Genomic DNA, 12,042 nt, shown 5'->3' on the forward strand with positions numbered 1-12,042 from the left:
AGTGGACCTTACGCCTGTTTCATACTTACGTCTACTTCCGTTTGGCTACATGAAGGGGCAACTCTGACTGTCCGACCTTCAAAAAATACATCAACATTCGTTATATGGTATTATGAAACAACTGGTAGAGTGAACATATCAAAAGCCAGACGTGCACAGTTCCACACAGTGGATGTCATCAATCTCATAGCCCTCTTTGTCATTTGCATTTATTTAATAAAAACAGTGTAGAGAAAGATTGATTATAAAAATGTGAGATCCCTTGATTAAATCTATTTTAATAAACCAAAATAAAAAAAAATGCTTATAGCTTGTAATTTGTTTATGGCCAGCTACACGAATATATTTAATGTTCACTCTCCGTTAAGTCTTCTATAACTTTCAATTAGTTATAGTTAGTTAGTTATATAAAAAAAAAACAATATTTAATCTGAAATAGCTTGCAGGGTTTCGTTTAACAATCGTGCGGCACATGTTTACCCCCAGGAATGTCATCGAAGCCATACCCAGTAAATTCTACTCTCACCCAGACGCTCAAAGAGACGCAAACTGGGGCGAGAAATAGAGCATCGTGAGGAGGGGCGGGGGGCGGCGCAGACTAGGACGAGCATTAAAAAGATTTGATGAGCCTCCCGCATTTTTTTTTCTTACAAACGTAAAATTGGGGGGAAAGGGGAGATGGCGCTGTAGAAAGGGGCAATAAAAAATATGCTTGTACACTCAATGCCCTCTAAGTCTCAACCTGGGGCGCCCTTCGCGGAACCCACAGCAACTCAGGTAGATGCATAGATTGGGAGAGTATATATCAACATGTTTCCATATATTAACAGTTTTGAATTGTAGGAGAATAAAATGCATTAATAATGTATGTTATCAGACTTCCTGTACATCTCAAAACAGGTTTCATTGGAGTTGAATGAAATAGCGGATGAACGTCCAGTAAGAACATTGTCTTGTTTATTCAATTTGCTTTTAACGTTCTTTTGATGTCCTCAGCCGACTTGAAGAGAACCACATCACCCAGATTCCAGCCAGGGCATTCGCTGACTTGACCAATTTGAAAAGAATGTAAGTTCTTGGTTTATATTCGGTTGTGAACTTTTATATATGCAATCCTTTTTACAAAGCGTATATCAGCTCACTTTGTCTGTCTGTCTGTCTGGTAAAATTTTTGCACACGTTATTTCTTCCACATCCATTCTCGGATCGAGCTGAAATTTCGCTCAATTATTCATTGGCGTAGACAATTTATGAATTTAAAATAAAATAAACAGTTAGTCATTAATTACTGGTAATTAATTTATTTTGTTTGATACCAACAAGGGAAACCAATCCTTCAGTATTCACATATATGACTAAATATGTAGTATTTGTCTCCTTAGATTATTGTACACATTATTCCCCCCCCCCCCCCCCCCCGGACCCATTCTTGGATAAAGCTGCAAAATTATTAATTGTACCTAACAAAACATGAATCAATTTTTAAAAGTCAACAAATTAGTCAATTGACTATTGGTAATTAAATAATTATGTTAAGTATCGAATTAGGGAACTAACTTCTACATTACAAAAAAATAGTTTAAAGTGTGGAGTTCTTCCCCTTGGATAAGCTTTGTTTTGATTTTTAAAAGTATTTTAATATTTTCCTTTTCAAAACAATGTGTCTACGTTTATGCTCATTTCTTTTTAATTTTTATTTAATTTAAATAGCAAGTTGGCAACAAATTGTCTGCCAGATTTCGATGTCTGCCAGTCAGCAAGTTGCGGTTAAAATAAACACATGAAATTAAATATTAGAATAGTTCTTATTCTTCACATAACATTAAAATGAATATAGTAATGCCTAAATTAGAAAAATAGACATCACCTTCGATTCTGAAGATTAAGGATGATAGCAGTAATTCACCTGACAAATGTCAATATCTATATGAAATTCTATTACCTGAAACCACTTATCATATTTAAAGAGTAGAACTAACAATATTTGTATCCTTTTATTTATTGATTTAGTCTTCACCTATCCCTTAGTTTTTGGACCGTTGGGGTACACATCAAGATCTGTTGAACGTCTTTCTCCATTCCTGTCTTTTGCCTTTGATAGAATCTCCTTCAATGACAGGCCTTGTTCATTCTTTCGTCTTCCCATCGCTTACTCTGTCTGCCTCTTCTTATTTTTCCTGGTACTGTTCCCTGAAGGAAGATCTTTGCGAGCCCTGAGAACCTTGTGACATGGTCATACTGTTTTATTTTGCATGTTGTTGTTTTTCTACAGTATTTAGCAGGTGATCGTGAGGTCCAATGGCTGTACTAGTACCTTTTTAATCTCTTTGTGATGCGGTCTTTGTATATTGATACCTATTATTTAAGATACTTTTGTATAGGCTATTTAATTTAGCATGAGCTACATTAGTATATTGTATTTATATTAGGAGTTAATGAGTTTTACAAACAAAAAAATTCTGTTCACTTTTACGTTAAAACAAAGATACAGTAATGTTCACAGTAATGTTCATAAACTTTGTCAAAATGGAATTTATTTGATAATTTATAAAGGAAGAGGTCCTTTGAATGTAAAGAATATTTAACGCCTTGAAAGTCTTCTTTGAAATTAAATTTCCCGGTTTCAATTAATCCAAGACACACACGCACGCACACACACACGCACACACGCACGCACACACACACACACGCAAAGTTTTTTTTTTTTTTAATTATAAAGGAAATGTCAGAAAGGAAAAAAATAAAACTTTTTTTTTTTTCTGTGTCTTCATAATTGAAGATTATTTACACAATGCTGAGAGATATTAACCAGACATCGTTTGGTTTTGGCTTGTTTACTAAATTATCTCCAGTAATGCTATTTCTTAAAACTTTCTTTAAGCAATCCTCTAGATGTCTTATGTATACATACAGACATGGTTTTTTTCACAGCCCTTAAAAATGTTTTTTTTTTTGTTGTTTACATTTCAGTGTAGAAAACTGTCAATTCTACATTGTTTGTTTTTTGTTTTACAGAGATCTTGGTAACAATCAAATTTCTCACATTGCGCCAGACGCTTTCACTGGACTAAGTTCATTGAGTTCTCTGTAAGTGTTTGAATGTAATGACATTGGCTCTGTAAGTGTTTGAATGTAATTACAGTAGCTCTGTAAGTGTTTCGATGTAATGACAGTGGCTCTGTAAGTGCTTGGATGTAATGACATTGGCTCTGTAGTGTTTGCATGTAAGGACAATGGCTCTGTAAGTGTTTGAATGTAAGGGCAATGGCTCTATAAGTGTTTGGATGTAATGACAGTGGCTCTGTAAGTGTTTGGATGTAATGACAGTGGCTCTGTAAGTGTTTGAATGTACAGACAATGGCTCTGTAAGTGTTTGAATGTAAGGACAATGGCTCCGTAAGTGTTTGAATGTAAGGATAATAGCTCTGTGTTTTTAATGCGTAATGACAATGGCTCTGTAAGTGTTTGAATGTGTAAATGACAACGAATCTGTAAGTGGTTTAATAACAAAGTCTCTTCATCTAAATGGAAAGACAATTTATATTTAAATGTGTCTCTGGATGTAAAAGGACTGAAAGCATTCTGAGAGTGTATAAAATATATGTCATTTGCTAATCATGATTGATTTATTTAGTGTTTGTTATATTGTATGTGTGTGTGTGCTGTTGATGGTGTTTGTCACTTTTAGAATCTCTTACATTTAATGGTTTGTGTTGTGAATGTTGTGAATCTAGTCATATCAATTTTTCTTATGTTTAACACACATTTCACTTTCATTCCTCAGTGTTTTGTATGGCAATAAAATTAAAGATCTTCCACTTGGAGTATTCAATGGACTTACCTCTTTACAGCTTCTGTGAGTACTTATGAGAATGGCCTTTCACCTCTTTTTAGTCTATCCTTTCGCCATTGATTTGTTATCCCATCAGGCCTTTTGTTTTAATGACATAAAGTGTAGGCGGGGGTTTACCCGAGGCTTTCTATATAATCCCAGCATTTGCAGGAACCCCAACCCTAACCCCTAGCCTTGTATGTTGCTCCTACGCTGAAGTAATAAGGACATCATCATCATCAAACTTCATTTAATTCAGGGCTTGAGAGGCTTAAATCCTCTCTTGTAAAGCCCTAGACAGATACCCTGCTGTTTTTCGTAGTGCTTACATGTCACCATACAGGTCGAGATTTTTCGGACATCTGAGTCTACCTGTGACTGGAATATCTGTTAGGCAGACCCTATTATCACTTCAGCCCAACAAAACCAACACTGACATTCTGTGTAAAGTTCCCCTTTCAGACCTTTGCGATCTATAGGGCAGAGGATGTTTAAAGTCATCTATTTCTTTGGCCAACGGTTAACGAGTAGTAACATTCTATCTGGCAGTGCGGGAAAGCTGGACTTTTCTTTGGCATAAATCTGGCTTGAAGAAGAATGTCTTCAAGTCTATAGCTAATGCATCGTGATGGCGCACATGTGGATAGATAAAGCGATTTCAACTGTGATTATTCTCACTTTATTAAACTATATCGATTTGCGAGTGCATATATATCTTAGTATGAGGGTGGTTGGTAATAGTGCGCGTTGTGGGCAGGAGGAGGTGGCTGAAGGAGGAAGCGCGGAAGTAAGAAAGAAGGTTGACACTTACGATGGTCACTGACGAACAAGGTGTGGCCAATTGTTATAGTACGCATCAACACTGACCTGTGACTGGGCAACGAGCTATTGGACTCCACTGCCCACAGGTTGCCATGTCAAACAAGGTAGCCAAACTTTTTATTTTATTTTGCTGCGTTGTCTTATTTGATAGCACCACCTGGTGTTGTCCCTTTCTAGTGGGTGTAGACAGAAAAGTCGTCGCAACATCCAAATGTGTGTGCGAATGCTATTGTGTGTTTATGAAGTTGTTTTATGGGATAGAAAGGGTTTATTTTATTTGTATATTTATTTATTTATTGGGGGGGGGGGGCATAATTTAAGACTTATTAGGCCACAAATCTTCTTTGACTGAAAATAATTTAGCAAAATTAAATTGGTAACTATATAGTACATATTGGATACAATAATAATGATATGAAAGAGTGTGCGTGGGGCGTGGTGGCTGATTGTCAAAACACTTGGCTTCCTAACCAAGTGGTCTTGTTCTCCTTGAATCCCAGTCTTTACTGGGACTGGAACTTTGCGATTTTCAGAACGCTCCAAAGGCCACCTAGCTCTACAAGGTCTAAATTTGGTCACAAGCCACTCTGGTTAACTGTCGGCCATAGAAACAGCTGAGCTTGACATCATAGGCCAACATAGATCGCAAGGTCTTTTTTACTTTAAAAATAGATTTTTGTACTTTCCTTCTCACATTTACTAACATTCTTCAAAATTTTGGAATATAAATTTACAATTTTATAGACTTTTTTAAAAATATTGTGAAATCACGAAAATTTGGGACGTCTTGATAGGTATTTAAGAAATTAAAACCGCCAACTTTCTAAGCCTGCCTGACATTTTTATGAATGGACGGAAGTGTCGTTTTGTCACGCTCGAATGACTCCCTATACTTCATCAAAATCCTCCAATAGTATCAGTTGCCGCCTTCGGGGGAAACCCGATACACATTGCGATCCACAGCAAACTATTTATGGCCCCCTACCAAAAATTTGGACCCAATGGAATGTAACGCTTTGAATATCTCCTTATTATGCAAGATAATTAGACGTATCATTAACCTCTGAGAAAAATGGTATTAAAATGTAGAGAAATTCCATAGAAGCTTATTTTATCCTGTGACAGTTTGGCCGAAATTTGAACAGGGATATCGGTTACAAGTTTCTGATAGACTTGTAAGCTGTACGAGTACTTGTTCACCACTAATGGCCCATAAGTATCGCTGGGATTAACAACAAGAGTTGGAGCATTTTCACCTCGTATCGTAGATGCATTCGTAAGAATCGTGAACACTGTAGTCGGGATTATCGCATCAATAGAAAATGTAGTGTAGACTGTGGAGTATCGATATCGTTTTTGATGGAGTATCAAGTTTGAATAAGGAATCCTCGATAAGAATGACTACAACCAATCTTTATTTTGCTTTGCTTCAAGCTGATGGAGTTTCAGGGAGATAACTTTAAAGTAAAATTCCTGCAGTTGTCTTCAACTTGAATTGTTGCAAACTGTTTTTATTGTCAATACCCAGGGCTAGATTTACGGCAGCGAAAACAGTGCAGCCGCACGGAGCCTCATTCTAAAAAGAGGGCCTCAATCCTCAAAAGGGGACCTCCAAATACGTATAAAAAATATATTTAAATATGAATACTAAGTATGAAAAAAAAAGACTCAAATACTTAGCGACAAAAAAGATTTTCTGATGCGGGACGACCTCCAGACATACGCTTGGAACTAGTAGACCCTAATGACACTAAGCTAAGTGGTGCATCTAACGACCTTCAAATTCTAGCACTGGAGACCATTAATGTCTTCAAGCCCAGTGCTATTTTTCGCATATACTGATGGGTTGGCATTGATAGATTCTGGAAGAGCAGGCTACGGAGCCTACATCGACTATCTTGGCTCTTACTCAGTCAAAATCTTTGGTCCATATGGTAGTGTTTGCAGTCTTGATGCGGAGGTCATGGCAGTCTGTGAAGCCTTAAAAGTCATTGACTCTCAACTCGGCGAGGGACATTTGAGGGCAACACATTTTGTTGTGGTCACTGACTAAAAACCTGTACTACAGGCTTTGCAAAGCCCTGGGCCATGGCCCCCCAATATCGACACTGTCATCATGGCTTCACACAACATAAAGCAACGCTATGGCAACCCTGTCATAATGCAGTGGGTACCGAGTCACATAGGTGTGACTGGTAACACATTTGCAGACTCTTTGGCCCACCAGGAAGGGCAAACACCACCAACTGAACAGGCTGTGAGTTTTCATCATGCTCTGGCTAGAATTTAAAAAAAAAAAACAAATGGAAAAGTGGTTTGAGTGCTGGGACAAGTCCCAAAAAGCCCGTGGAGTCTGGGAACGCATGAGGCGCCCTGACCCCACTCCCCCGTGGTGGAGGCTGTCCAGGTCTGGGCAAGCTATTATAGCACAGTGCAGGACAGGACACTGTCCTGTTGGCTCATATTTCTCACGGCTATGGCCAAATTTCGATTCACGGTGCCCCCTCTGCGCTGAAGAAGAAGAAACCGTGCCTCATATTCTGTTTGGCTGCCCCAGGCTTTCTGATCTCCATGTCGACAGGTCTGAGAAACCAAAGACTCTCGACCTGTATGGCGACATTTATGCACTACGCAAAACAGCATGGTTTCTGTCCAGGGCTTTTGCAAGAGAGGATTTGAGCCTCTCAAGCCCTCCCTCAAATGGAGTTTGATGATAATGATGCGGGAGAGAACGACTGTATAGAAAATAAAATAAACATACATATAGGTGGCCCTGCCGGACCAAGTAAAAACAAAAGACGTTAGGACCACGAGGCCTTAGGACAAATCGCTTCTATTTAACTTATCTGTCCGATGTTATTGTCTATCGAGGCTGAAAAGAAATAAAGCAGCGCTGCTTTAAAAGCGCGGTAAATTGGAAGGGGGGTGTAGGTGTATGTTTACTTTATTTTTAAAATGTAAAAGAAAAATAGGAAACATGAGGATAAATGTACCAGTTGTCTAATGTGTCATTACTCTAGCATTAATTAAGATCTTTTTCATGAAAGTCTTGAAAGGAGGATAGACGCCTCCACAAAAAAACTCCCCACTGACTTAAATCCGGCACTGTCAGCAGCTGAAAGCCATATTATCTGTTAGACGAGTCACAGTAAGACAATAGAATTTAAGTGTGCTAAAGACTTTGCAAAGAGGTTATACCAGGTTCGACCCTGTACTCTTCACGCGGGATGCTAACTGCTTTTGGTTTCACGTAGTGGTCTCGTACCCAGCAGAGCCTAAGAGAACACAGACAAGAAAATGGCGAAAAGAAATACTGTCTAAAACGCCTAGCTATGAAACTGCTGAAAAAGCTCGAATAGCGTGACTTTCAATCTATCTACTGAATATCTGAAATGTTAACTGGCTGTTTAGTCAAGCGTTACAATGTTCGGTGAAGTCTACGAAAAAAAATATGCAAACAGTTTCGTTGAATTTTAGTTTGTTCTAATCCAGGACCGGCCTTAGGCCACTGCAACCTATGCGGCCGCAGTGGGCCCCGCACTTAAATAGGCCCCGCGCTACTTCTAGATGTCAATTATTAAATTATAAAACATTATAACTTGTATATAATATTAGGGTTTCCGTGGCCTCCTGATTTTCCAGGACCTCCTGTTGTCATTTTGGGGTGTCAATACTTCGCGCGATAAAAAAACAAAACGGTAATGTCAGTTTTCATATAATAAAAATTGATTGCAAAGACGAATATATTTTCTAATGAAAAATCTTAATTTTGACATTATGCTTATCCCTACCAGACTGGGCCCCGCGCAATCAGTTTCGCATAGCGCCCAGCAATTGTTAGGGCCGGCCCTGCATTAATCATTAATTATCGTCTCTGGGAGTCAACAGGAATAATTCAAGTCAGTATAAAAATGCCTGCTACACCTTTTTTTTTTTTTGCATAGTCAAAGCTTCCGAAACAGGGACTCATAGTTTTTGCGCAGCACTATGCTTGTTCTGGAGACTTACTTTAAAACCTCCTTGATTGGTCTTTCTCTTTTTATATGTAGTTCATTATTGAAATGTCACATGACTTTGTTTTTTTTTTCTCCTCAGACTTCTGAACGCCAATAAAATCAGCTGTGTAAGAGTAGACGCCTTTAAAGACCTTGTTAACTTAAATTTACTGTAAGTACCTCAAATAACATAGCCAGAGACTAAAGCGTAGCTAGTGATAGTAATATCCCCCCTCCCTCCGCATTTCTCCTTTTTGCTTCCTCTTCTTCTATTTTTTTTAACTGTATTTTATTGTATATCAATAATGTAAACCGGATCTTAAAATCGAATCCAAAAAAACAAAAAGAAGATTACTTCGTTAAAATACATGTATATCGTTAAGATCAACAGCTGGAATCTTATCTTATATGATACAGACGTTACTTCAAAATAGAAGATGATTACGTCCTATATATCATTGTAGTACAACTTTTTTTTTAAATATACAATGTCCACATACTGAACATTTTAGTAGATCTAGACTTGGTGATTGTAACAGTTTCTCTACATGGAGGGAATAATGTGTTTTTTTTAATGTACACATACTTCAAGAGTTCTTATTGTATTTATTGTGTAGGCCAGTGCAATTTTTTGCCAGATTTTATTTCAAAAAGTAACGTATTTTATCGGCCGATTCAATAGTTTGGCAGTGTTATTGCCAGTTAAGCGAAACACATTAATAATGAGGTTCTTGGAGAGGGCGAAGAAGCCTTATGGCCTCTCCCTTCCATTGTTTGTATTTAAAGATAAGCCCAGAGGGTATCACACCTTAGTAAATAAATTATCAAGGGGCATTAAAGTGTCAGCGGTAGGCAATAATATTAGCTCCCTTTTTTGTGAAGGGGACAATAGAGAAGTTTCAGATAAAAGTTTGATGTGGTGCTATTGGCTTCAGTTCTGAACTACTTTTGTTTCGCAGAATCTCCTGAAGCATTTCTCTCTCTCTCTCTTTGTGTGTCTTTCTCTCTCTCTCTTTCCTTCGACACACCCACTTGATGATAAATATTTACCAATATTCAAGTAGAAATAAAGATTTTCAGAAATCGTTTAGAAATCTTTTCAGATACTCTGCATCTTCCTCTCTATCTTTCACTCTCTCATTCCTTCTTAGTCTCTCTCTCTCTCTCCCTCATTCTCTGTTTCCCTTTCTCTCTCCATCCCTTTCTCTCTCTCTCTCTCTCTCTCTCTCTCTCGCTTTCTCTCTATTGCTCCTTCTCTTCACACAGAAACAGATATATTATGACATTAAGTACATACACATCTTTCTCTCATAATTAATTGCAGACACATTATGACATTAAGTACATACACATCTTTCTCTCATAATTAATTGCAGACACATTATGACATTTAGTACATACACATCTTTCTCTCATAATTAATTGCAGACATATTATGTATGACATTAAGTACATACACATCTTTCTCTCATAATTAATTACAGACATATTATGTATGACATTAAGTACATACACATGTTTCTCTCATAATTAATTACAGACATATTATGACATTAAGTACATACACATCTTTCTCTCATAATTAATTGCAGACATATTATGTATGACATTAAGAACATACACATCTTTCTCTCATAATTAATTGCAGACATATTATGACATTAAGTAAATGCACATCTTTTTCTCATAATTAATTACAGACACAGTATGACATTAAGTACATACACATCTTTCTCTCATAATTAATTACAGACACATTATGACATTAAGTACATACACATCTTTCTCTCATAATTAATTGCAGACACATTATGACATTAAGTACATACACCTCTTTCTCTCATAATTAAACACAGAACTATCGTCTGCTCCTCGTTTGCACAGCTTTTTTCTTTTTCCTCCTTTGTATGTCATTCTGTCTGTCTGTCTGTCACGCTCTTTCTCCCCACCCCCTTTTCTCTCTTTATCCTACTCTGTTCTCACAGACAGACAGACAGTTTTGAAAGCTGGTTCTGACAAAGTCACTTTGATCATGATCCCTTTTGTCCAAGTCACTTATGCACTATTTGTTGTACTCTTCAGGTCTCTCTATGACAATAATATCCAATCGTTGGCCAATGGAACTTTCTCACCACTGATCAAGATCCAAACAATGTAAGTGTATTTTCTAAACATTCAAAGCTCCAAATTTTACAGGTTTATTATGAGTGTTGATGCAATATCTAAGAAGTTTGACTCCGATTTTTTTTTTTTTTTACAAAAATGTTAGTTATTCTATAAAACCAGCAATAGGTCCAGCCTACCCGTCTCCAGAATGTAATTGTGTTTTTCAAAGCGAAGATGGGACTCCATAGCTATCTTTTGGGACTCCATAGCTATCTTTTGGGACTCCATAGCTTTCTTTTGGGACTCCATAGCTATCTTCAAGCTCATAAGAATGAGTATGCTCACTTCTAATCTCAGTAACGAAAGCTGGATCAATCTTCTGGAACAAGGACGAATAAAAAATTCTTTAGTTATTGTCTTTTTTTTTAAATACTGATGTAAAAAAAAAAATTCTTTAGTTATTGTCTTTTTTTTTAAATACAGATGTGGGTATTCCCTTAAGAAATTCACGGATGACTATTCATAGTTATATATACTTTGGTAAATTATGGTTTATATGTCTGTGCATAACAATTGATAAAACAAATTTTTTTATGGTATATTCCATCTTAAGAGTAGATTCTTTATGTCACTAAATGTGTAAGTCAAAAACAATTTAAAAGTATTTACAACACATACTATTCAAGCATAGCAGTTACATTGTTTTTATTAGGTCTAATTTATTAATTTTAGGTAATGTAACTACCGAAGACTAATATTTCTTCAATTTTAAGATTCAGCGGACACTGCTCATTAACCAAAAACAATTATATATCAAAGCATATTGTTATGTAAGAAAAAAAACAAAAAAAAGTAAAGTTCTCCATTCAGACAATAGGGGAAATTGACTTTAAATTGATGTAAAGGTCATCTGTTTCTGTGGCCTACGTTTAACGCGGGTGTCATGTGGCTAGTTCAACGACCAACCGCCTTTACTTTTCCCCAACTAATGTCAGGTACCCAATAGAGCTGGGTGGACTCAGAGGCGCCTTAAGATACCGAAATTAAAAATCCCAGTCGTCACCAGGATTCGAACTCGTGACCCCCGATTAAGAAGCCAATCGCTTCACCGCTCAGCCACCAAGCCTCCATGTAAGTAAAATTATGTCGAAAAAAAAAACGGTTCATCACATAGGCGATATTCTATACAGATGAGATGCAATGATAAGGAAATCTACACACTATCGACTTAATTGTTAATTAACAATTTAAATGCGGCTACCGTTTCGAATATTGATATTTATACAT

At 37.0% G+C, this 12,042-nt stretch overlaps 1 protein-coding gene across 5 annotated transcripts in view; it reads left to right on the plus strand.

Annotated features, from left to right (window-relative positions):
• The window catches only part of LOC106054273 (slit homolog 2 protein-like), a 184,536-nt gene that overhangs the window by 139,944 nt on the left and 32,550 nt on the right, over positions 1–12,042 (plus strand). For all 5 annotated transcript variants that reach the window (XM_056018313.1, XM_056018314.1, XM_056018312.1 and 2 more), the window contains exons 11-15: positions 997–1,068; positions 3,016–3,087; positions 3,785–3,856; positions 8,750–8,821; positions 10,732–10,803. In XM_056018313.1, the coding sequence (XP_055874288.1) occupies positions 997–1,068; positions 3,016–3,087; positions 3,785–3,856; positions 8,750–8,821; positions 10,732–10,803 (360 nt within the window). The remainder of the gene's footprint in view (positions 1–996; positions 1,069–3,015; positions 3,088–3,784; positions 3,857–8,749; positions 8,822–10,731; positions 10,804–12,042) is intronic.

This window comes from Biomphalaria glabrata, chromosome 1 (genome assembly GCF_947242115.1).
Source record: "Biomphalaria glabrata chromosome 1, xgBioGlab47.1, whole genome shotgun sequence".
Classification (NCBI taxonomy): Eukaryota; Metazoa; Mollusca; class Gastropoda; family Planorbidae; genus Biomphalaria; species Biomphalaria glabrata.